Source organism: Notechis scutatus, chromosome 2 (assembly GCF_049901735.1).
Source record: "Notechis scutatus isolate UNSWTSFEM ecotype Mainland chromosome 2, rNotScu1.2, whole genome shotgun sequence".
NCBI classification, from domain to species: Eukaryota; Metazoa; Chordata; class Lepidosauria; order Squamata; family Elapidae; genus Notechis; species Notechis scutatus.
In genome coordinates, this window is record NC_142010.1 from 117387698 (window position 1) to 117411214 (window position 23517).

General features: G+C 36.9%; 1 protein-coding gene across 1 annotated transcript in view; it reads left to right on the top strand.

Annotated features, from left to right (window-relative positions):
- The window catches only part of RNF213 (ring finger protein 213), a 125092-nt gene that overhangs the window by 80467 nt on the left and 21108 nt on the right, over positions 1-23517 (top strand). The window contains exons 42-50 of the mRNA XM_087955966.1: positions 3134-3254; positions 10786-10886; positions 12393-12575; positions 12695-12852; positions 12940-13042; positions 18620-18734; positions 19779-19999; positions 20247-20439; positions 21068-21190. Of these exons, the coding sequence (XP_087812092.1) occupies positions 3134-3254; positions 10786-10886; positions 12393-12575; positions 12695-12852; positions 12940-13042; positions 18620-18734; positions 19779-19999; positions 20247-20439; positions 21068-21190 (1318 nt within the window). The remainder of the gene's footprint in view (positions 1-3133; positions 3255-10785; positions 10887-12392; positions 12576-12694; positions 12853-12939; positions 13043-18619; positions 18735-19778; positions 20000-20246; positions 20440-21067; positions 21191-23517) is intronic.

The window sequence follows — 23517 nt, forward strand, 5'->3', positions numbered from 1 at the left end:
TTTTGGTGGGCCGCAGAGAAATCTCACGCCCAAAGCATCACCCCAAAGCAATTAATCCAGGCAGCGCAGAAACACAAGGCTGCGCCGTCCACATGGCTCGCAGGAACGCTCCCTACCCACTCACTCCTTACCCGGCAAACTTGCCTGCTAAAATTGCTATTTTTCCTTTTTCCAACCATCTTCTGTTCTGCTGTGCAGGGAGATTTAGATTAGCTAGGAAGCAGGAAATGGTTGGATTTCTTGCTTTCTAGCTAATCTTTAGATCTTCGGCTCTGCCGAACCTCCCTTAGGACTGAAGGTTTGCTTGCAAGCAAATTCAGTGCAGACTCACGGCAAGCAAATTTGAGAGACTGAGCTAGCCAATGGCAGATAGATAGATCACTGAATGATTCTGAGCAACTCAATCTGCCTGCTTTGCCTGATTTTGGGTAGAAATTGCTCTTATTTTTATTAAAAAATCAATATCTACATACATGATGTGTTGTGAGTTAATTTTGTGAGTTTGATTGCAAGCAAATTTTATGTGACAGACTGAGCTAGCCAATGGCAGATAGATAGATCTCTGAATGGATCTGTGATTCTGTGAGCAACTCAATCTGCCTGCCTGCTATGCCTGATTTTGGGTAAAAGTTGCTCTTTTTTATAAAAAAATTCAATATTTATATAAATATTTATAATATTTACATACAAGCCATGCCCAGCCAGTCACATGACCACCAAGCCACACCCACAAATTAGGCCACACCCACAGAATCGGTTAGTGGTCCCTGGGATCAAAAATTATGAGTTTGGTGGTCCCTGAGGTCCAAAAGGTTGGCGACCCCTGGGCTAGACTACCCTCCAGAAAGCTTCAGTGATTTCTGTTGCCCCACCAAAAGGTGGGTAGAAGTCATTCATCTCTCAAGGTCACAGTCCCCGGGTCTGTCAAGCAGTCCTTATCATGGTGGTTTTCTCAGGCTTTGAATTTCGGTCAATTATTCAGACAGCTGTCCCATATAGTAATCACTACTAATGCCAGCCTCTCCGCCTGGGGGCCACATTTACAGTCACAGTTGGCCCAAGGCCAATGGTCTGTTTTGGTGAGGGGAAAGAACATTAACTGGTTAGAATTGACAGTGGTTCGATGGGATCACACACATGTCCTAATTTTAACAGATAATGTAGCCACCAAGGCCCACATCAACAGGCAGGGTGGCACCAGATCTAAGGCTTTAATGTTAGAGGCTGAATGTTTGGGCCTTTGGGCGGAGAGGAATCTCCTGTCAATCAGGGCAGAACACATCTCTGGGGTGGAAAATGTGCAAGCAGACTGGTTTAGCAGGGCCAGGATTGACTCCTCAGAGTGGAGTATTCCCCCTCTTTTATTTCAGGAGCTGTCCCAACGGTTCGGACTTCCAGTGATGGACATGTTTGCATCTCCAACCAATACCAAACTCCCCAGGTTTTTCACCAGGTTCACAACCCAGGGGGCAGAAGGGACCAATGCCCTCAGGAGCAGGTGGCCTTAGGGTCTCCTGTATGCCTTCCCTTCTCTTCCGCTGCTGCCAGTGGTAGTCAGAAAGATACTGAAGGAGGAGGAGGTCGTATTTCTGGCTCCTTACTGGCCCAGAAGCCTCTGGTTTGTGGATCTGGTGAATCTCGACCATCCAACCATGGAGGATCCTTCTTCACAAGGTGTCTCTATACCAAGGAGAAATAACCCACCCAGAGCTTCCGTGGTTTCATCTGACCACTTGGAGGTTGAGTGGAGCACTCTGAGGGGAATATATCGGATCGGGCCATCCGTACCATTCTAGCGGCTAGGCCTTCTACCAACTGCATCTATCAGGCCACATGGAAGGTCTTCTGCCAGTGGGGCATCAAGAATAGGATTTCCCCCACTTCGGCTTCAGTAGCCAACATTCTGGATTTTTTACAAGAGGTCTTGACAAAAGGCTCTCAGCCAACACTACACAAACAGGTGGCCGCCCTTTCTTCAGTATTGTTCTTACACAGGAAGGGGTCCTTGTCTCAGAACCAAACCATCTGGAGGTTTTTAAAAGGGGCCACCAAACTTTGACCTCCTGTGGTTCACAGATTTCCCACTTGGGATCTTCCTAAGGTGTTAAAGGTCTTAATGACTGAACCTTTTGAACCTTAAAGATATACATCTGAAGGACACATTCTATCCGAAAGTCAGAGGGACTTTTTGTGTCTTTCCAGCCGGTACAATGGGGTTGAAAGTGTCTCCATCAACAATGGGCAGATGGATTAGGGCTTGCATTGCTAAGGCTTATCAGAGCAGGTCTCTTCCGGTGCCTCGAGGGGGTGACGACTCACTCGACTAGAAGTGCGGCAACAACTGCAGCATGGGCGACTCAAGCACCCATTGAAGAGATTTGTGGAGTGGCTACATGGTCTTCACCATTACCCTTCATTCGGCATTACCGCTTGGATGCCTTTGCATCAGTTGATGCAGCTTTTGGCAGGAGGGTTCTGCAGAGCGTGCTTGAACACCAATGGGAGTAGGACCAGACTCATGCCCTCCCAGGGACAGGCCAGCTTTGGTATGTCCCAATCTATCTGGACTCTCGGAGCCACAGATAGGAAAATGAACATTGGCTTACCTGAATGTTCGTTTTCTTCTGTGGTGTAGAGAGTCCAACCCCACCCTGGTTCGTCTGGTCTGGGTTGAGGGGAGCAATAATGTATGTTCTTTTTTATCTCGCAACTATCAAATCATGTCCAGTCTGCCAAGTGCTTCGTTGAAAGCTGAGGTGTGGCCATGTTTGAATGCAGACTCAGTCCACTAGAGCAGGATCTGACCTAACCCAATCTATCTGGACTCTCTACGCCACAGAAGAAAACGAACATTCAGGTAAGCCAATGTTCATTCTGCAAAACATGTGTTCCTCTGTCCTGCTGCACTTGATCCCATCTTAACCCCAGTTTCAAGATGATCTGGGTCAATTGTTAATTTCCAAATTAACTTTTTTATTCTACTTGCAGTGGTGTTTGCAAGTGACTTCATAGGTTTATCTGCTTTCGTAAAAGACTGATCTTTTTATTATACAGAGTCCATTGTTTTTCAGTTTGGCTTTTGGATAGTATGCTTTTTTTTCTTTTTAATAAATTAGGCTTTTTTTCCCAATAGGAGCCAATGGAATAGAATTTTCTCAATGTCCCTCTTTGTGGAACATGTGCTGCTTGGAGCAGAAATGCTGATTCCAGAACTGAAGGACCTGGTGAAGAAGTATCTCATTCAACTTAAAAATGTAAGAATGGTAGTCTCACCTGATTGGAAATATCACTTTAAGCATTCATTTATTATTTAGGTGGTTTTCAACAATATAAGCACTCCTTATTAATTAAACAATCATTTTCTGACCCATGCATTTATGACCAAATTTCTTATGACTGGCAACGAAAGCCTTCATGTGAAACTGATTAAGATCTGGTCAGTTTCAGGCAGCAGAGTTATCTGATGGGAGGGTTCCAGTCAGCTTAATTAAGACCTGGGCTTGTTAACTTGTGGTTAGCACTTTTTAGGGAAAATTTTTGAGAAAAACAACTCAGCAAGAGATACCTTGTTTATGTAACCTCTGTCCTGCGAGGAGGCAAAAAAAGGGAAAACGAACAAAATAATGGGTCAGGCACAGGACAATGTATGAGAGAACTTTATCTAAAACAGAGGGCAGCAACCAGTGCTCTTTTACAGTGTCTTTTCTATTTCTTTCTTTCGTATGTTCTCTTAATGACCATTTTGTTTCCAACTTAAGGGCTGAACTGTGGTTGCTAAATGAGGAAAGGGTGTATAGACTTCACTATTTAAATGTTTAGGTCAAGGGTGTCAAAATTGATTGCGTCACATGACGTATTGTGATGTATCACAATGTTTTGATGTTTTTTTGCCTTTGCGGAGTCAGGGAGGGTGTGGCCAGTGTGTTAAGGTAATTCCCCGTTAGGAGAATGAGCTCACACAGGGAGACGTAGTGAGAGTAGTGAAGAATAACACACAACGAGCACACAGCCACACTGTATAGTAAAATGTAGGTTTAATTAAAATGTAGGCTTAATTTACTTCCAGTAAAACGGTTAAGCAAAGTTCAACAAAACAGTCCAAGTCCTTCACAGTTAAAAACAGTCAGTTTTCAGTCCAGGGATAATCCAATAACAAAGTCCAGTATCCAATAACAGTTCAATAACAGACTTACATCAAATCCAAGACTAACGATGATCAGCAACAGTCAATGTAGGAACAGCAACACTCTCAGCAACAACAGAACAGAACAACCCAGGTTTCTGGCTCCATCTTATGGTCATTTGAGGAACCACACCCAATTACAATTTTAGCATTCCCTCAAAGAGACAGTATTAAAATGTCTATCCTGGTTTATATATTTTCCAACCCAACTGTTAGGTGACTTACATTCCCTCCCCTTTGGGTAGGACAATATATACAACCTTACATTCTAAGTCCATAATCCTCACAGCAAGCCTTATGCTTTATAGAGCCTTGGGCTTTTGTAAAACGATCTGCGATGTTATTTTCTAACATACAGTATTACCTGGATTATTGAGAGTTTTGCAGTGATAATTCAGCGCCAGAAAAATAAACACAGATGGCTGATGCTTCATTTAACATCTTTATAAACATAATAAGATTTTACAAACCAGTTGTAGATTTCTCCAACATGAAGCAAACTCAAACAGAAACATGTTGCAAATTCAGAGCAGAACTCCAGTCTTCAGCAAGCAAGTTAGTTTCATCTTCAATAGACTTCAGAGCTCAACATAGCTGCAGAGTTGCAGAGCTTAATACAGCTACCATGTCTAGGCTACTTTTAGTTTTAGTTTCCAGCCTAGGCTACTTCTAGTTTCAGTTTACAAACTATCCTATTGGCTGAAGGCGGAGCCGCCTCGCTGATGGACCGTAGATCGCGACTTTCTGCGGCTATAGTCCATGCTCTTTCATTGGAGAGCCCCGATCATTATGATTAGGGTCTGAAGCTGACTTGGAGGGGCGGCGAAGTAAGGGGAAGCCGCAAGCCAGGTTGAGGGGAGCCGCATCTCCCCTCCTGGGCTTGGTCTTTTTCCCCCCGAAGACGACTGCAGCGGTGGTTTAAAATGGCCACCCCGAAGAGGAGGACTCAGCTTGATTAAGCTTTATGCAGGAGAGAAGAAAGGTGGATAACATCTGAACCGGGACAACTGGGCAATACAACTAAACAAAAGTACCCTGGGATTAAGGTAACATGGAATTTTTAAGAAAAGAAAAGTGAGCGGCGAAATTACAAAGGGACAGGAAAAAAAATAAGAAAATATTTTTGTCAGCTAAGCGGGGCTTCGAACCAGGAAAGGAAGAAGCTGGAACTAAAGATTTAACTAAATCGGACTAAATTTTTTTGGCAATAAACAGGCATAAAATAAAGCTGGACTTAAGATTGTCAAAAAATAATAATAATAAAGTTTACAAATTGGAGACTGGACTGTGCTGGAATATTGAGGTTCGAAAAACCCTAAACAAAAAAATAGGGGAAAGAGGTGAAGACTTTGTATAATGGAGAGTGCCGCCTTTTGATAAAAACTTGAGCTCAAACAAAAGGGAAAGCATCCTGTTTCTGAATGAACTTGTGTGGATATAACACTAAAGAAATATTGAAACAAAGTAAGAATCTTAGAAAGTGAAATCAGAACCAGAATAAAGAAAAAAGCAAGGAAAGACTGACTGTGGGATTGATTGATGTTTTTGGTATAGACCCTGGGCTGGAATAATTGAGAAATTTAGAAAATTGAAAGAAGAAAGAAGGAAAGTAAAAGTGGTTTTTTTGTGGACTTTAACGATCATAAAATACAAGAGTGTGTAATGATGATATCTCTTCAGGAATTAAAAATGGAACTTAAAAATATGAGAGAATTACTACAGGAAAGAGGCGAAAAAATGGAAATGGCGATTGAAGAACAAGAAGAAAGAGCTTCAGAGGAGGATGAGTCGACTCAAGGAGAAGACATTTTAAATAGACAATTAACACAAAGAACACTACAAAGAAGTGGGGAAAGAAGGAAGGCTAAAAAGTTGAGATTTAAGAGGACTTCCGGTTTGTCGGCTTCGCTATCGGCAGGGATTTGCAATCTTGCGCGATCCCTGCCGCGCTAGCCGCTTTGGTGCCTCCGATCCACGGATCTGGAGGCTAAGGCTGCCACGAAGAGGCAGCCGAAGATAAGGGGGAGCTGGTGAGGGGTTTGGGGGTGTTGCAGACCCCCTTCCCAGCCGGCAAAACCCCCTTCTCCCAAGACGGTCGAGCGGCGGTCTGTAATGGCCGCCTCAAAGAAGACAGCAGCTGGGTAAGACTGAGCAGGAGGAAGAGAGGAGAAAGTTGTCAAGAGAAAGTTTTTTTGGCTGACCCAGGATTTTAAGAGGCGTTTAATCCTGAGAACTATGGTTTTCTGAACAACACTTCATTTCCAGAGGAGGATTACAAGCGGCAAAATTGAGTGCTGAAAGGGAAAGTTCACTCTCCTTCCTTATGGAATCAACAAATGGCCATTGAGAAACCTGTTGTTTTTTTATAAAAGGTAAAAACTTGGCTTCTTGTTATAAGTGGGAAGGAAGAGGACTATATATATATATATATATATATATATATATATATATATATATATATATATATATATATATATATATATATATATATATATATATATATATATATAAAAGATTTTGTTGGAGGAGATGCCTTGAAGATCTTGAGACCAGAAGAGGAATATATATATATATATATATATATATATATATATATATATATATATATATATATATATATATATATATATATATATATATATATATATATATATATAGTCCTCTTCTGGTCTCAAGATCTTCAGCATCTCCTCCAACAAAATCTTTATATATATATATATATATATATATATATATATATATATATATATATATATATATATATATATATATAGTCCTCTTCTGGTCTCAAGATCTTCAAGATCTCAAGATCTTGAGACCAGAAGAGTGACATATATATATATATATATATATATATATATATATATATATATATATATATATATATATATATAAAGATTTTGTTGGAGGAGATGCCTTGAAGATCTTGAGACCAGAAATTAATTGCAATAAGGCTTTAAAGTATAGATTGGAGGTTTTTTCCTTTCCCTTTGATACCTCCCCAGGAAGAGAAAGTGAGAACTTTGTGTATTGTTTGGACTGATTGACTCTCTCTGGAACTTTGGGGAATTGCTCTAACTTTTGAAACATTTTGGTTGCTTTAAGAAGAAGAATAAAGAATGGCTTTATCTGTTGATGAACTTAGAGAATATGAAGAAAGAAAGGACGCTGTGAAAGAAGCTTTCCTCTTTTTAGAAATGGTGATTGTTAATTATCAAATACAACAACAGATGGAGGAAATGGAAGGAGAAGAAGAAGAAGAAGACGCCATCTTCAATGAATCTAAAAAATTAGTTAAGAGAGAAAGGAGAAAGAAAGGAAGGAAAATGAAGGACTTAAGACTTAAAAAAATACTTAAGAAAGGAAAAAATAAGATGCAAAATCAATTCAATGTTAATGTTACTGAGCAAAAGGAGAAAGGAATACAACAGAGAGGGGAAGCTAAAGGGGGAGGAAAAAGGTTAGGTGGGATAAGAAAGGAAGGGAAAAGGGAGGGAAAAGCCACAAAGGTATAAAACAAGATGGGAAAAAAGGAATTTTGTTTAGGGATAAAGGGTAATGTATAATTTCTTTAAAAAAGAAGATTCTGCAAGGTACATAAGATGGTATTGTAGTATTTGTATTAGAAATAGAAAACTAGAATGTTATAAGAATTAACAAAAGATTAAAATATTGAAATGTTTAGTAATGATAGATTTTAAAATTTAATAAAAGATTAAAAGGAATGTTTAAAATATTGAGTTTAATTAAAAAGTTTAATTTACTGTTGTTTTGATCTTATTATAAACTCATTATTGTAGCACTTGTTTCTTGAAATAGACAATTGGAATGTTATAAGATTTAAAATTTAGATTTATTATTTAATTATATTAATTATTATGGACTTATTATTTTCTCTTTAGAGGTTAGTAGGTTGAATGTACTAAGCAGAATCAGATTGGGTATTAGGTGTTATTTTAAATATTTTTAGGGGAGGATAGAAAGGCATCATACCTTGATCAGTGATTTCAGGAGAAATTCTTTTTTTTTTACTTGCTGTAGGGAATGAGATAAATGGATAATTTGGAAAGAATGGACAAAAAATATAAATATAATGATTTAAATTAAAATGAATTAAATAAAATAGAAATAAGAAGAGTGAAAAGCGGGGAGAAGTTATATAGAAGATATAGAATGGTAAATAAGATAGGTAATGGTATATAAGATGAGCACGAATTTAATTGAAGTCCATACAAAGAGAGGTAATCTGGGGCCAAACTACTTTCTTAAAAGAAGTTTTATATTTTTGTGTTTTGTGTGTCTATGTTTTCTTTGAGAATTAATAAAACCTCGGAGGAATGTTGGATGAGAATAATGTTAAACAAGACAGAGAGGAATGAAGATGATATTGAAATGGTGAAAAACAGAATTATGTTGTATAAAATAATATTATTTGACTTGTAAAGTTAATAATGGAGAGGTTTTATGTATTTAAAGGTTAACGATGGTTTGTTTGTCTTTAAAATCAATAAAATTTGTTTCAAAAAAAAAAAAGTTGAGATTTAAGAAGGCAATCAAAAGGGGGAATACCTGTGAAGTCGGGAAAGGCAGAAAGACCCAGCAGAAAAGGGGAAAGGAAGATATTAAGAAAGAGAGGGATATAAACTGGAATGAGAAAAGATACGGGGAAAAGAGGGGGAGGAGAAGTAGTAAGAAGCAGGTGCATGAAATAAAGAAATACGGAAATAGTAAAACATTGAAAAGAAATTGTTTTTTCAGAGATAATGGTTGATGAATTAAAAAGGGGATTCTGCAGGGTGACAAGGGGTAATAATATTTCTGCAATTAAAAATATTTAGAAAATAGAGTAATATAGATATTGATAACTTTTATTAAAAATTAAGGGGGGAAAATATGCTGCGGAATCCAAATGAAAAGATGTAATGATTATTATTGTAACTTCTTAAAAATAATGGTTTATTGGGAATCAAGATAAGGGAATAAAAGTCACACTCAAAGCAGTAAAAGGGGGGAAACCTATACTTGTTTTTTTTCTTTAGTGTTAAAATTTGTATTAATCTAGAATTTATAAAAAGCATGGGTAATGGAAAGGAAATATGACAGACTAAAGAACCAACTAAATTAATAAGTTAATATAGACTATTAAAAGCAAGGAGAGACATTGGTAACATTATTATTATTATTATTATTATTATTATTATTATTATTATGCAAACACATTGTTTATTTTTAAAATAAATATTAAAGGATTATATTTGAAATAATTGAAATGAAACAAAAAGATGTTTCGATTGAGATTAATGAAAGAGGCTAGAATTAATGTGTTTGTTTCTCTCCTTACTGAAAATTTGGAATGGAAAAGATAATAATAGAATTAAGTATGCATATATGAATGTATAATTGCTGTCATATTTGTATGTAAAGGTGATGACCTGGAAATATGTTGTCCACCAAAAAGAGATTTTTGTTTTGAATGTGAAAAACTGAATAAAATTTGTTAAAAAAAAAAAAAAAGAAACATGTTGCAAATTCAGAGCAGAACTCCAGTCTTCAGCAAGCAAGTTAATTTCATCTTCAATAGACTTCAGAGCTCAACATAGCTGCAGAGTTGCAGAGCTTAATATAGCTGCCATGCCAAGGCTACTTTTAGTTTCAGTTTCCATCCTAGGTTACTTCTAATTTCAGTTTACAAAGTATTGGCTGATTCAGTTGTTAAGCGTATTCATTGGCTGACCTTGTTATCAAGCTCTATTCCAGTTCATGAATATACTGACACAATTGTCTATATCCCTCTGTGGTCAGTTGTTCTCTTGCTTTTATCTTGAATTCTCCAAGTTCCTATATATTAATAGATCTTGATACTTAACCATTTATTCTATTTTGTAAAATGTTTCCTTTGCTGAGACCAAAAAGGTATTTTCAGGCACAGCCTGGGCTTGTATTTATTCCATATGTTTAATGTGGCATTTTTCACATAATGATTTTTATAATCTACATTTACTTTAACTTAAAGTAAAAGCTTAAAAGCCATGCCAATTGAACCTCTGATTATATTACTCTAATTCTAACATTCTTTTATTTTTCAACAATACCCACTTTTTCATCTAAACCAAACAACAGGCTGCAAAATTTAAAAATCAATAATCTTAATCCTCTTTCCTTTGGATCGTGAAGAATGTTATATTTAGCCCTTGGTTTATTTTATTTGGCCATGAAAATTTAGATGCATTTTTTATCATTGCTTAAGAGGTAAATCATTTTTCAGAACAGATGTTGTTAGAAAAGTTCCTTCTAGATAATAGTACATTGATCTTTACCTTTCCACATCTTAACATAATTATTTTGAAATAATGTACAATTCATAAGTCATTTTAATATGCAGGTATTCTGCTTTTTTCTCAATTTGAAAACTTGTTTCTGCAATCAGTTATTTTTGATCTTCCATCCTTGTGTTTTATTTCTCCTTATTAATTTAAAATTAAAATTGTGTTTTTAAAAGGTTTGATATTTAAGCATTTTAAATATTTTTTAAAACGGTAAATGAGAGAACATGTTTTAGAAATTTTACCGATGGCATTTTTCTCCCCACTCTCCTCTCCCAGTGTTTTCAATGGGATTCTGACCTCAAAAAAGGGACAACATTCACTGCAGTGATGAGAATGCTATGTCAGTGCAAGGGAGAAGCCAGTCAATCATTTTGCAGGTAATGCTTTAGGAATGGAATGATCCGTATTGTAAGGAAGTCTTCAAAAAATATCACAAATGATTTTCTTTTCTGTTGGAACTCAACCTGGCATTTAACAAAAAGGTCAAGACGTATAGTAACTCAACCTGGCTCATTAAACTATCTTTGTAGGTAGAGGTAGCATAGGTAAAGAGCCCTTATAAACGAATGTCTCCTTTCTGCCTTTATAGATTTGTGTTATCATCTTCTATGCTATCTCCTCCTTCCCTGTGCAGGTGGAAAAAGAGCAACGGAAGAAATGCTTACACAAGGTCACAGACATAGGTTCAGAATATGCAACAACATCAAATCTATTTCAATATTTATCAATGTGTTAGTCCTTTTTTTCGATGCTTATTATCTCACTGTCACATAACACACAAATCTGAATAAAATTAAAGAAGAACTGTTTTCTCCCCAAACTAATTTAAACAACCAGACTATAATACATTGGACTGGCTTTCAATGGGAACATTTACAAGTTGTTCATATGTGAATAGTAGAGAAAAGGGCCACATATATTTGAAATAAAATTCTTGCCTAGAAAGTAAATCTAAGTTAATTGGTATCAATAAAGATGTTAGGGAATCACTAGCAAAAGAGACAGAACTTTAAATTATTTTAACCTTCGGTATACTGAATAAAACCATGCCTGCTGATTCTCAGGGCTAGATTTCAGGGTTCAGGGGAAATGTTTCTTCTTAATGTGCTTGCAGGCTTCTTAAAATCAGCTTTATAATTTGGGATTCCTACTCTTAAACAGCCATGAAGCATAAGTGACAAGGAGGACTTTTTTGAACTTTGCCTATAATTCAGTTGCATCACGTGGAGGGGAAAAAACCAATTTATGGTAACTCATATGTTGGTAACTTCAAAATCAAATTATTATAGTGTGCTTTATCTGTGGCTTTCCTTAAAGGTGGTCCAGAAATTGTAAATAAATCACAATGTAGTGGAACCTCCCAAAGGTCTGGCATAACTTCCATGCTGAAAGAATTTTTCTAGTTGTTGGTGGCTTTGTGGTTCCAATAAAAGGGGATCATAATGATCTTGGTTTATGACAAGTTAGTTGAGGATTGCTTACTCTTGGCAGAGTGTGCCCCACACTTTCAGGTCATTTCTGAAACGCTATTGGTGAATTTTTGCATAGATTCATTAAGACAGCTGTGATTAACTCTATCTTTCCTATGAGAGAAGTTGTATGAGGGAAGGCATTGGCCCTGAGGTTAAAGCAAACCCCTACTTTTGAAGGGAGGGCTTAAAGCAAACTTATTTGGCAAGGTATTTTAATTGTAGTTTTTCTGCTTTTATTGTATTTCTGGAACCAGCCCTGGACCATGTTAGGAACAGGCAGCATACAAATACTCTAAATAAGTAAAAACAAATGTGAAGGGTAGAACAGTGATTATCTATGGTACTACCTCATTTTGATCTCTGTAATTAAATACATATTGCTACTTACATGTTTCCCTCTTGATTTCACAGGTTTGGTTTAAACTCATGCCCAATATGTTTGGGCGATCCTACAAATCCAGTAAACCTTCCTTGTGATCATGCATATTGTTATGGTTGTATCAAACAGTGGCTGGGGCCCGGTCAGATGATCTGTCCACTTTGCTTGGTCAGTCTACCAGATGATTACAATCCCACAGTGTCTGAGGAACACAGGTAAGCCTTGTTCTTCTTATCCAGCAGATAGGTTTTTCTGAGGACTTTCAATTGCTGCATTGGCTCTGCATTTCTTGGTACTTTACTAGATAAATAATAACTTACTATTTTCTCCACAGCACTGCCATAAAGAAAAACGTCCAGTTCCGTAAATTATGCAACAATTTTTTCATAGACCTGGTTTCTACAATGTGTTTCAAAGGCAATAATCCCCCAGATAAATCTGTGATTGTAGAGCTATTGAATCTGATGTTTGTCCAAAAATCAATTTTGAGAGGTATGATCATAACATCTATTGAGATTGCTCTAACCTAAAGGGAAGGATTGTACTGTTTTTCCAGACTGATTTGCATTATATCTTTAGGCCGTGAAAGCTTACATACCAAATCTTTGTCCCCTTTTGATGATGTGGTGGATAAAACTCCTGTAATCCGTTCTGCGGTGTTAAAATTACTTCTGAAATATAGGTAAGATATTTCAACGGGGATGCATAAATTGGGGCAGAACGTTCTACTTCAGAGTGACCATCTCTGTTGCGCGAACTATTTTCATTATTAAGAACTGTTAGGTATAACATTGATACCAAATATGGTTTGGGTGAATAAATATATAAAACTTAGATATCATGGTTTAAGTGCTTATCACTTTAAGCACAATGCAGCAGGCAATTAGCCGATTAAGGGTGCGGTTAGAAGTTACAATATAAGGAAGCATTAGAAGCTGGAAAGCTTACTGTGACTTGCTGTAACTGTGTGCTGCTGCGACTGTAACTGTGTGTTACTGCGACTAACTGTGATTACTGACTGTGAGTGCCTGTGACTGAACTGTTATTGTTTGCTACTGTTTGCTGAATATCCAGCGTTTGTTTCTCTGGAGAGTGAAACCGGAGGAGGAGAAGATATCTTTATCGGCTGATAAAGATATTGCAAGAACTCTTAACTTGGACTATACTAGTGAGTCTTACTGGATGGAAATAATGTGAATGACTTAATGGACTGAATGACAATGCTTAAACTCTAACTGGATTAAAAACTATTTAAACTACAAACAGTGTTTGTGTTCAGTGTGTGTATACTCTGGGGCCCTTCCACTCGCGTTTTGGCTGCCTGGCTTGACTACTGCTGCAATACTCTGCTAGGGGTTAATCCACAAACCCTAACATTGGTTATGGGCCCAGCAGCATAGTCTAACTAACCAGGATATAGCAGAGAGAGTTGGTGTGAGTTGCACATTACTGTAAAAACAAACTGTTTTAATTAGTTTAAAATAGTCAAAATATTTGAAGAGTAATGGCACAAGTAAATTTGTCACAACTGTCCATGATATCCAGGCTGGATGGAACAAACTATGTTTCATGGTCAATGAAATGTAGTTTACTTCTACGCAGAGAAGGTTTGTGGGACATTATAGTAAACCCACCAGATGTGAGTAGATGGGATCCTGCTAATGATGATGATAACGAAAAGTTACAAGACTTTAAACTGAAGAATGAGCAGGCTTTATGCATCATAGGACTGACTTCTGTGATCAGCAGCTTGTCCATATTCGTGGAGAAGAAAATGCTGCAAACTGCTGGGAGAACCTCAGGAAGATTTATGTTCGGGACAGTGTAGGAGCACATATAAATCTTACACGGAAGCTTTTTCGAACGCATCTTCAGAGGAATGGAGATATGTTAGTTCATTTAAACTGTATGAAGAGCATTTTTCAAGATTTGCAAGAAAAAGAGCTTATATTTAATGAACTGCAACAAGTCTACATAATATTATCTTCATTAGATCAAAGCTATGATGACTATGTGACTTCGTTGGAGGTATTGCCAAAAGAAAGCCTCTCATTAACCGAGATAACAGGCAGGCTACTAGAAGAAGCCAGAAGAAGGCGTGAGCGTGACGAGCTGAGAGAAGATAAGAAAGAAGAGAAATTATCTTCAAAGCTTGAAAGAAACCAGCAAAGCAAAGTAAAGCACCTGGAAGAAGAGAATTTATCTTCGACGGCATACACAATTAAAAAGTGTTTTAATTGTGGAGGCAGAGGACATTTGGCAAGATTCTGCAAAAAGAAAAAAGAGAAAAAGAGAAAAAGCCAGAATGTAAAAAAGCCAAAGAAAGCATTTGAACTAGCCACGTTTAGCAACTCTGATGTGAAGAATAATTTATGGGTGGTTGACAGTGGCGCATCCCACTGCATCACAAGAGATAAGACAAAATTTATAAAAATGTCTACAAGCTCTCAACATATATCTCTTGCTAACGGCTGGAACCTGAAAGCGAAAGGTCAAGGTTTTGCACGTTGTCCGTCCCACATAAACCAGGATATAAAAATGTTGTATGTACCGCAACTAAAGTTTAATTTGCTTTCAGTAAGGGTATTAGATAAATTAGGTTATGTAATTACTTTTAAGGATAATAATTGCATAATTGAAAAAGATAACAAAAGGGTAACTGCAGCTTTAAATGGAACATTATATGTCTTAGATAATAGTAAGAAAGGGGAGGCACAAACTGTATTTAATAATATAAAACCTCATGATGAATGTATCCATTTATTGCATAGGCGTTTGGGGCATGTAAATTTTAAAATGCTAAAACGTACAGTTGAGTTATCTGAAGGAATAAGGTTAAAACCTTGTGATAAATATTTGCGTTGTAATGTTTGCTGTGAAGATAAGAGCTAAGGTATTGCCTGCAAATAGGCTAAATGGTTTCAAAACAAAAGAACCTTTAGAAGTGGTATTTGCAGACATCATAGGTCCAAAGAAACCCAGTATGGGGGTGCTAGATATATACTGAGCATTATGGACCATTATTCTAGATATGGGTTTTGCTATTTAATGAAAAGCAAAACTGAAACATATCAACATTTTTCAATTGGCTTAGGTTTGCTGAAAGAAAGTCTAAACGGCAACTGATAACCCTGGTGACAGATAATGGCACGGAATTTATTAATAACAAATTCCAGAACAGACTTAAGATAGCTGGAATAGAGCATAAGAAGTCTGCTCCATACAGGCCAGAACATAATGCTTTTATTGAAAGAAGAGGCCAAACACTACAGGCTATGGTTAGAACAATGTTAAATGATTCTGGGTTACCTGATTCTTTGTGGGGGAGGCTACAATGTGTGCTAATAACATATTGAACAACGTTGTTAATACAACAACAGGTGAAATACCATTTACCAGATGGCATGGCAGGAAACCTGATCTAAGTTACCTGCACACATTTGGTGCACCAGCATGGGTGCATATTCCTGCACAACTCAGAAAAAAAGGGCAACATAGAGCTAAAAGATTTTTTCTTCGTTGGTTATCAGGCAAACCATAGGGCATATAGATTTTGGGAGAAAGGCACATCTAAAGTGTTATGTAGTGCTAGTGCCCAATTTCTAGAACATGAAGGATGGGAGAAATTAGAACAGGATGCCAATAAAGATGTAATTATTGAATCCTATAGAAATCCCATTAGTTATCCCTGTAACTTTAAAAATAAAGTAAAGAGACAAATACAGGATGAAATAGTGCCCATAAAGGAAGAAACAGATTCAATAGCTGAACAGGATGAGGAAGATGAACAGGTAGTAGTTCAACAAAGTCCTCCTGTAAGCCCTGTAATTCCCAGAAGAACTACACGTATCTAGACCGCCTGATAGGTACCAGGCTAACACAGTGTGCCAGATTAATCAAGTTCCTAATTCTGTTGAAGAAATTAAAAAGTATCCTAATAAGGAAAAAGAAAAATGGTATGCAGCAATGAATAAGGAACTGAATTCATTAAGAGATATGAAGGTGTATGAAAATGCTAAATTACCTGTAGGAAAGAAATCCATTGGCTGCAAATGGATATTTAAGGTAAAAACAGATAAAGATGGTAATTTAATCCATAAGGCAAGGTTAGTAGCCCAAGGTTTTAGGCAGAATGCTAATGACTATGATGAGGTGTTTGCACCTAGTCTTAAGGCAGCAACCTTGAGGGCAGCTTTAGTGTGGGCAGCTAGTAAAAACTATATAGTTAACCATTTAGATGTGGAAACTGCTTACTTGCACGCCCCATTAAAACATATTATTTATATGAAAAAACCTGTTTGAATTAAAAGTGAAAGTAAGGATAATAATGATTGTTGGTTGTTAAAGAAAAGTCTCTATGGTCTTAAACAATCAGGCTATGAATGGAACCAGTATATTGTAAAGGAACTAGACAATATAGGATTTAAAGCTGGTTTAGCCGATCCATGTCTGTTTAAGAGGGAGACAAATGGGAAAGTATCATTATTATTACTATTCACAGATGACATTGCTTTGATAACTGAAACTAATGATGAAGCAAATAAAATAATAGCATCATTAGGAAAGAGAATAAAGATCAAGCAATTAGGGAGATAAAGAAGTATCTCGGTTTGAATATAAAGAAAACACGGAAAGGTTTTAAGATATCTCAGGAAGATAAGATAAGCAAATTGTTAAAAGATTACAAGATGGAGATTTGTAAGCCAGCTAAGACTCCAATGAGTCAGGAGTTTAGCAACACTGATGTACAAAGCCCTGAGTTTGATAAGGTGATTTATCAATCTTTAATTGGTAGTTTGAGTTATATTAGTAATTGGTCTAGACCAGATATATCGTACTGCGTGAATCAGTTGGCTAGATTCAATTCTGCACCATGTGAAAGACACTGGAATGCAGCTAAGAGGATATTAAGATATCTTAAAAAGACAATGAATTATTCATTGTATTTAGAACCAAAGGGTGATTTAATTTTGAGTGCTTATGCAGATGCTAGCTTTGCATCAGAAAGAGACACTAGAAAGTCGACTTCAGGAACAGCCATAATGCTGGGTAATACATTAATAGGCTGGAAGTCAATAAGACAACAGCATATAAGTTTGTCTACTATGGAGGCAGAATTCTCCTGTTTATCATTGTTATGTACAGAGTTAATAATGTATAAACAAATGTTAATTGATATAGGTATAACTGTAGATTATCCTATAATTATACATGAAGATAATCAGGCAGCAATTCAAATGGCCACAAATATTGGAGTAAAAACAAGGAGCAAACATACAGATCTAAGATACCTAAACGTGAGACAATCTGTAAAAAGTAAGATGATTCAGCTAGAGTACTGTATGTCAGAGGACAATTTAGCTGATAATTTTACTAAAGCCCAAGGTGCCAGTAAGCACCAGGAGAGTTGTGAAAAATATGGGATTAGATTGTAAAGGTATTATATATTTATTTCACCCAAAAGGGGAGTATGTTAGGTATAACATTGATACCAAATATGGTTTGGGTGAATAAATATATAAAACTTAGATATCATGGTTTAAGTGCTTACCACTTTAAGCACAATGCAGCAGGCAATTAGCCGATTAAGGGTGCGGTTAGAAGTTACAATATAAGGAAGCATTAGAAGCTGGAAAGCTTACTGTGACTTGCTGTAACTGTGTGCTGCTGCGACTGTAACTGTGTGTTACTGCGACTAACTGTGATTACTGACTGTGAGTGCCTGTGACTGAACTGTTATTGTTTGCTACTGTTTGCTGAATATCCAGCGTTTGTTTCTCTGGAGAGTGAAACCGGAGGAGGAGAAGATATCTTTATCGGCTGATAAAGATATTGCAAGAACTCTTAACTTGGACTATACTAGTGAGTCTTACTGGATGGAAATAATGTGAATGACTTAATGGACTGAATGACAATGCTTAAACTCTAACTGGATTAAAAACTATTTAAACTACAAACAGTGTTTGTGTTCAGTGTGTGTATACTCTGGGGCCCTTCCACTCTCGTTTTGGCTGCCTGGCTTGACTACTGCTGCAATACTCTGCTAGGGGTTAATCCTCAAACCCTAACAAGAACCATCAATTACAGTTCAGACATCACTTTTTAAAACTTAAATTGATTCTTCTGTCTACTCCATGTTGTAGAACAGCAGAAATGCATCCTTATGACCTGGGGATATATTTTTATTTTGTGAATACTATTAAAAATAAATTTTAAAATCCCTACATTTGTGGATAAATGGTGGTTTCTCTTTTCATAGTTTCAGCGATGTGGAAGTCCACGTACAAGAGCATTTATCAACAGTTGAAGCAAATCACTTCATAGACAAGGAAGATAAAATAGAGCTGTACATGCTATTCATCAGTTGCTTTGAGGTGACTGTTTTTTTCATATTTCTTTTAGAGGGAAACATGGGACAGCAGGTTGATGAGGAAGAGTATTATATTTGTATGAAAAAAGGAAAGGAAAAGAAATGGTTCCTAAAGAATCTGTAGTTACCCTAATTCTGCTATGTTTTATGGCTCTGGTACACTTTGGTTTTCTCAAAAAAAATCATACATTATGATTTTTTGTTTAGGTCAAACTCAAAAGACATGAGTAAGATGCTGTTGTTATGCTATTGTATCAGAATCTGCTATGTTGTAGTCAACTTGGGTTCTTAACTGACTTTTACAAAGAAATTCAATTGGAAATGACTGAAAATTTAAAAGACAAAGGGAATCAATGTCATTCCTTCTCATTTTCCAATTTAGTTTTACATTTACTAAGTTACCAGTTGCTGAAACTGTAAAAGCAGTTTTTCATAAACCATGTCATGCCAACTTGTATTAATATCAGCTTAAATGATGTTGTAGAATAGATCATTGCAAATGCACATACTTTACTAATTTTACTACCTGGATATTGTCACCATGTTCCTGATTTTAACAAGCAAAATGATATATGTATGTGTGTAACGTACTGTAATGTTATGTATGTATTTATGCAGGTATCTTAGTTCTTAATATTAGGTCTCCCTGTAGTCCTTCTTTTTCCAAATGTTCTACTTTAATCTGGAATTAATCACTTAAGAAATCTTTAAGTTAAGCCCATTCCAGTTCTGATTGCGCACACAGTTTCTTCCATAAACTTTGGTTATACTGTAAGTGCAGAAATCTTGATTGTACAGAAGTTACAAGTATAAAGTTTGGGGCATGCTTGGGCAGATTGGAATTGGTAAATCTACTAGATTTAAAACCTACTCACCCCTGAGGCATCTACAAAGCCAAGGGATAATGCTGATTCTTAAGCTGGAATACTTAATATGAGGACAGTTGAACTTTGGGGCTATGAATCTCCACTATTCTATTGCCTGCTTCCAAAGAATACACCTAATTCTTTATTTTTATATATATATATAAATATTGTCTGATTTTCAGGATTCATTGTGTGAGAAAACAGGCAATTTTCCCAAAGAAACCAAAATAAGCTGCTTGGCAAACGATGGGAATTTTCTGGAAAAAAGTTTTCATCAATACAACAGCAGCCATCCAGTCTCCCAAAAAATTACCATTGAGTATTTGCAGGGAATTGCCAACCTCCGTCTATGCATGGATAGAGCTGCAGAGGTGATCTTTGAACTTCATGAAACTTCAGGCAAGTGGATTATGGTAGCCACATGGAAATGCGAACTTTCTAGAGAACTCTCATCAATAACTTCTAATTCAGTTGGGGGGGGGAGAATTGGAGGGGTGCTGTTTCTGTAACTTCTTACACAACCATGAGAAAATATTATTTTCTTTTAAATAAAAAACTTTGCAAGACAAATTCTCTTTGCAAGGTAAGTTTTAGAACTGCTGTGCTCTGGTTGGGAATTAAATACCAACTTCTCTTCTTTCTGCAGCCAGTAGTGAAGAAAAAGAAAAGCAAATCCACTTGAAAAAAGTGAGGCAGTTCTTCTGTCATACTCAAAATAACTGGCATAAGATTTACCTTGTGCGAAAGCTTACTAGCCAGTACGGGTTGGAATTCACACAGAAGCTTTTGAATAACCGCCAGTATCACTGGGTATTTCCATCAGAAATAATACAAGAGCAACAGGTAATTCTGATCTGTTACCAAATTATAATTTGTTCTGGAATAGCAATAGCTTCACAGTGCTTTACAATCCTCTCTAAGTGGTTTACAGAGTCAGCATATTGCCCCCAACAATCTGGGTCCTCATTTTAACAACCTCGGAAGGATGGAAGGCTGAGTCAGTTTTGAGCCGGTCAGGATCGAACTTCTGGCGATGGTATGCAGAAGTAGCCTGTAATACTGCATTCTAACGACTGCGCCACCATGGCTCTTCCAAAGACAGCTTTGAACAGGAAGGGGTAAATGAATGGATGTCAGAAGGAATTGTTTGAAAGGATCTTTATTTGGCTTCCCTTGAGTAGATTATCTTGTTGTGAGATGTTAGGATTAAAATAGAATGGCTTGAGAGGCAGCTATGTAAGATTAAACTGTCAGGCAGTCCTGAATAACCAGTGGATTCATGTGCTTGTTTACTTTATGGATGATATAAAGTTTTAACTTTCAGAAGCTTCTAACTGCCTGACTTTCTAAAGAAAGTCTAAAAATCCCATTGACTATAGTAGGGACAAGTTAAATGAATGAGTGAATTAGTACATACAGTTTGCCTTTTATTTTGTTTCTAGTTTGTTTATTTTGTGGTTTGTGGCCTCAGGCATTCCAACCTGGTCGCATTGATCGTTTCCTGGTTTGTGGCAAGGACTACAAAGCCATACGCAATACTGTGGAGAAAGCATTGATAACATGCGAGACAGAAGTCATTGCAGCAGCCCTGAAGGTAACATCTTATTTTTCTGAGACGCTTACCTCTTCTTGCTTAGCAGGAAGGGGGCTTCTCTCATTTGGTAATAACCACAAAGTACAAAGTACATTCATTTCTGTTTCTATTAGGTATGCTGGACAAAAAAGATATTTTTGTTGATAACGTTTTTAAAGAGCCAAATGGTGCTGTGATATTTTTTCTTCAGTGTTAAATACCCAGTTTGGAATTTTGGAAGGAAGTTTTATTGTAATTGTTTACAATGAGTAACTATTCTTCCATAGCTCATAGCCTGTTTGAGCCAGTGAGCCCCTTTGGAATTTAATTCTCATGGCAGCCATGGGGATACTTATTCATCCCCAATCTTTCTCACCCTTCTGTCAGTCAAGATTACTTTATTTTTGTTTTTTGGGTATTTACATTTTTGGTGGGGATTTTTTTTTCAAACAAAGCACTATACTGTAATAGAATAAAATAGAATAACAGAGTTGGAACGGACCTTGGAGGTCTTCTAGTCCAACCCCCTGCTTAGGCAGGAACCCCTACACCACTTCAGACAAATGGTTATCCAATCTCTTCTTAAAAACTTCCAGTATTGGAACATTTACAACTTCTGGAGGCAAGTTGTTCCATTGATTAATTGTTCTAACTGTCAGGAAATTTCTCCTAAGTTGCTTCTCCTTGATTAGATTCCACCCATTGTTTCTTGTCCTACCCTCAGGTGCTTTGGAGAATAGCTTGACTCCCTCTTCTTTGTGGCAGCCCCTCAAATATTGGAACACTGCTATCATGTCACCCCTAGCCCTTATTTTCATAAGACTAGACATATCCAGTTCCAGCAACTGTTCTTTATATGTTTTAGCCTCCACTCCCTTAATCATCTTAGTTGCTCTTCTCTGCACACTTTCTAGAGTCTCAACATCTTTTTTACATTGTGGCAACCAAAGCTGGATGCAGTGTTCTAAGTGTGGCCTTACAAAGGCATTAAAAAGTGGTATTAACACTTCACATGATCTTGTTTCTATTCCTCTGTTTATGTAGCCTTAGAACTATGTTGCCTTTTTTGTCAGTTGCAGCACACTGCTGGCTCATATTTAAATGATTGTCCACTAGGACTCCAAGATTCCTGTCACAGTTATTACTTTTGAGCAAGGTACCACATATACTCTACCTATGCATTTTGTTTTTCTTGCCTAAATGTAGAATCTTACTTTTTTCACCTTTAAATTTCATTTTATTAGATAGTGCCTAGTGTTCAAGTCTGTCTGTATCTTAATCCTACCTTCTGGCATGTTGGCTATTCCTGCTAGTTTGGTGTCATCTGCAAATTTGATGTGTTCCCCATCTATCCCCTTGTCCAAATCATTGATGAAGATGTTGAAGAGTACTGGGCCTAAAACAGAACCTTGGGGTATCCCACTGCATGCTTCCCTCCATGTAGATGCAGTTCCATTGAGGACTATACATTGTGTGCGGTTACTAATCCATCTAGCGGTGATGCTGTCTAACCCACATTTTTCTATTTTATCAAGTAGTAAGTTATGGTCTACTTTATCAAATGCCTTACTGAAGTCCAAATAAATTATATTGACAGCATTCGTCTGGTCCACTAATTTTGTCACTTTGTCAAAAAATGCAATAAGATTAGAGACTGGCATGATCTGTTTTTAACAAACCCATGTTTTGGTTATTGCTTCTAGGTGTTCTGTGATTCATTGCTTGATTATCTTTTCCAGAATCTTTTCCAGAATCTTCCCTGGTATTGAGGTCAGGCTGATAGATCTGTAGTTTCCTGGATCTATTTTTTTGAAGATAGGAACTAGTACATCAGCTCTTTTCTAGTCCTCTGGCAGTTCGCTGGTGCTCCAGGATCTTTGAAAGATATAGTTCAGTTGTTCTGAGATCTTGTCTGCCAGTTCCTTCAGAGCCTTGGGTCATTCCCTAATTTTCCCTATTTTTTAAAAAAAATCCCTAATTTTATTTTCTGGGTCCTGGAGGCATTCCTTCACACAAATTGAAGCTCATGTTGGCGCTTTTCATAGCAGTGTGCTGACTTATCCAAAACTGCTTTGATTAATAGAATCTGGGGAGAAACACAATGGGGAATAAGAACGATATGCATATGATCTGAGCTTTAATCCACTTTGGTCTTATCAGGATCATTGATTCTAATTAATCTAGCATCTGTGATTTATTTTCTTGAGTCTTTTTGTAGAATGCTTTGTAAATTGTGTTTGATTGGTGTGGAAGACGGATATGCTTACAAGGAAAAACTCCAAAAAGACAAAAGATAACCCAGTCCAAATTACTTGCACTAGTTGGTGGAATAAATTTGACTGCCAAAT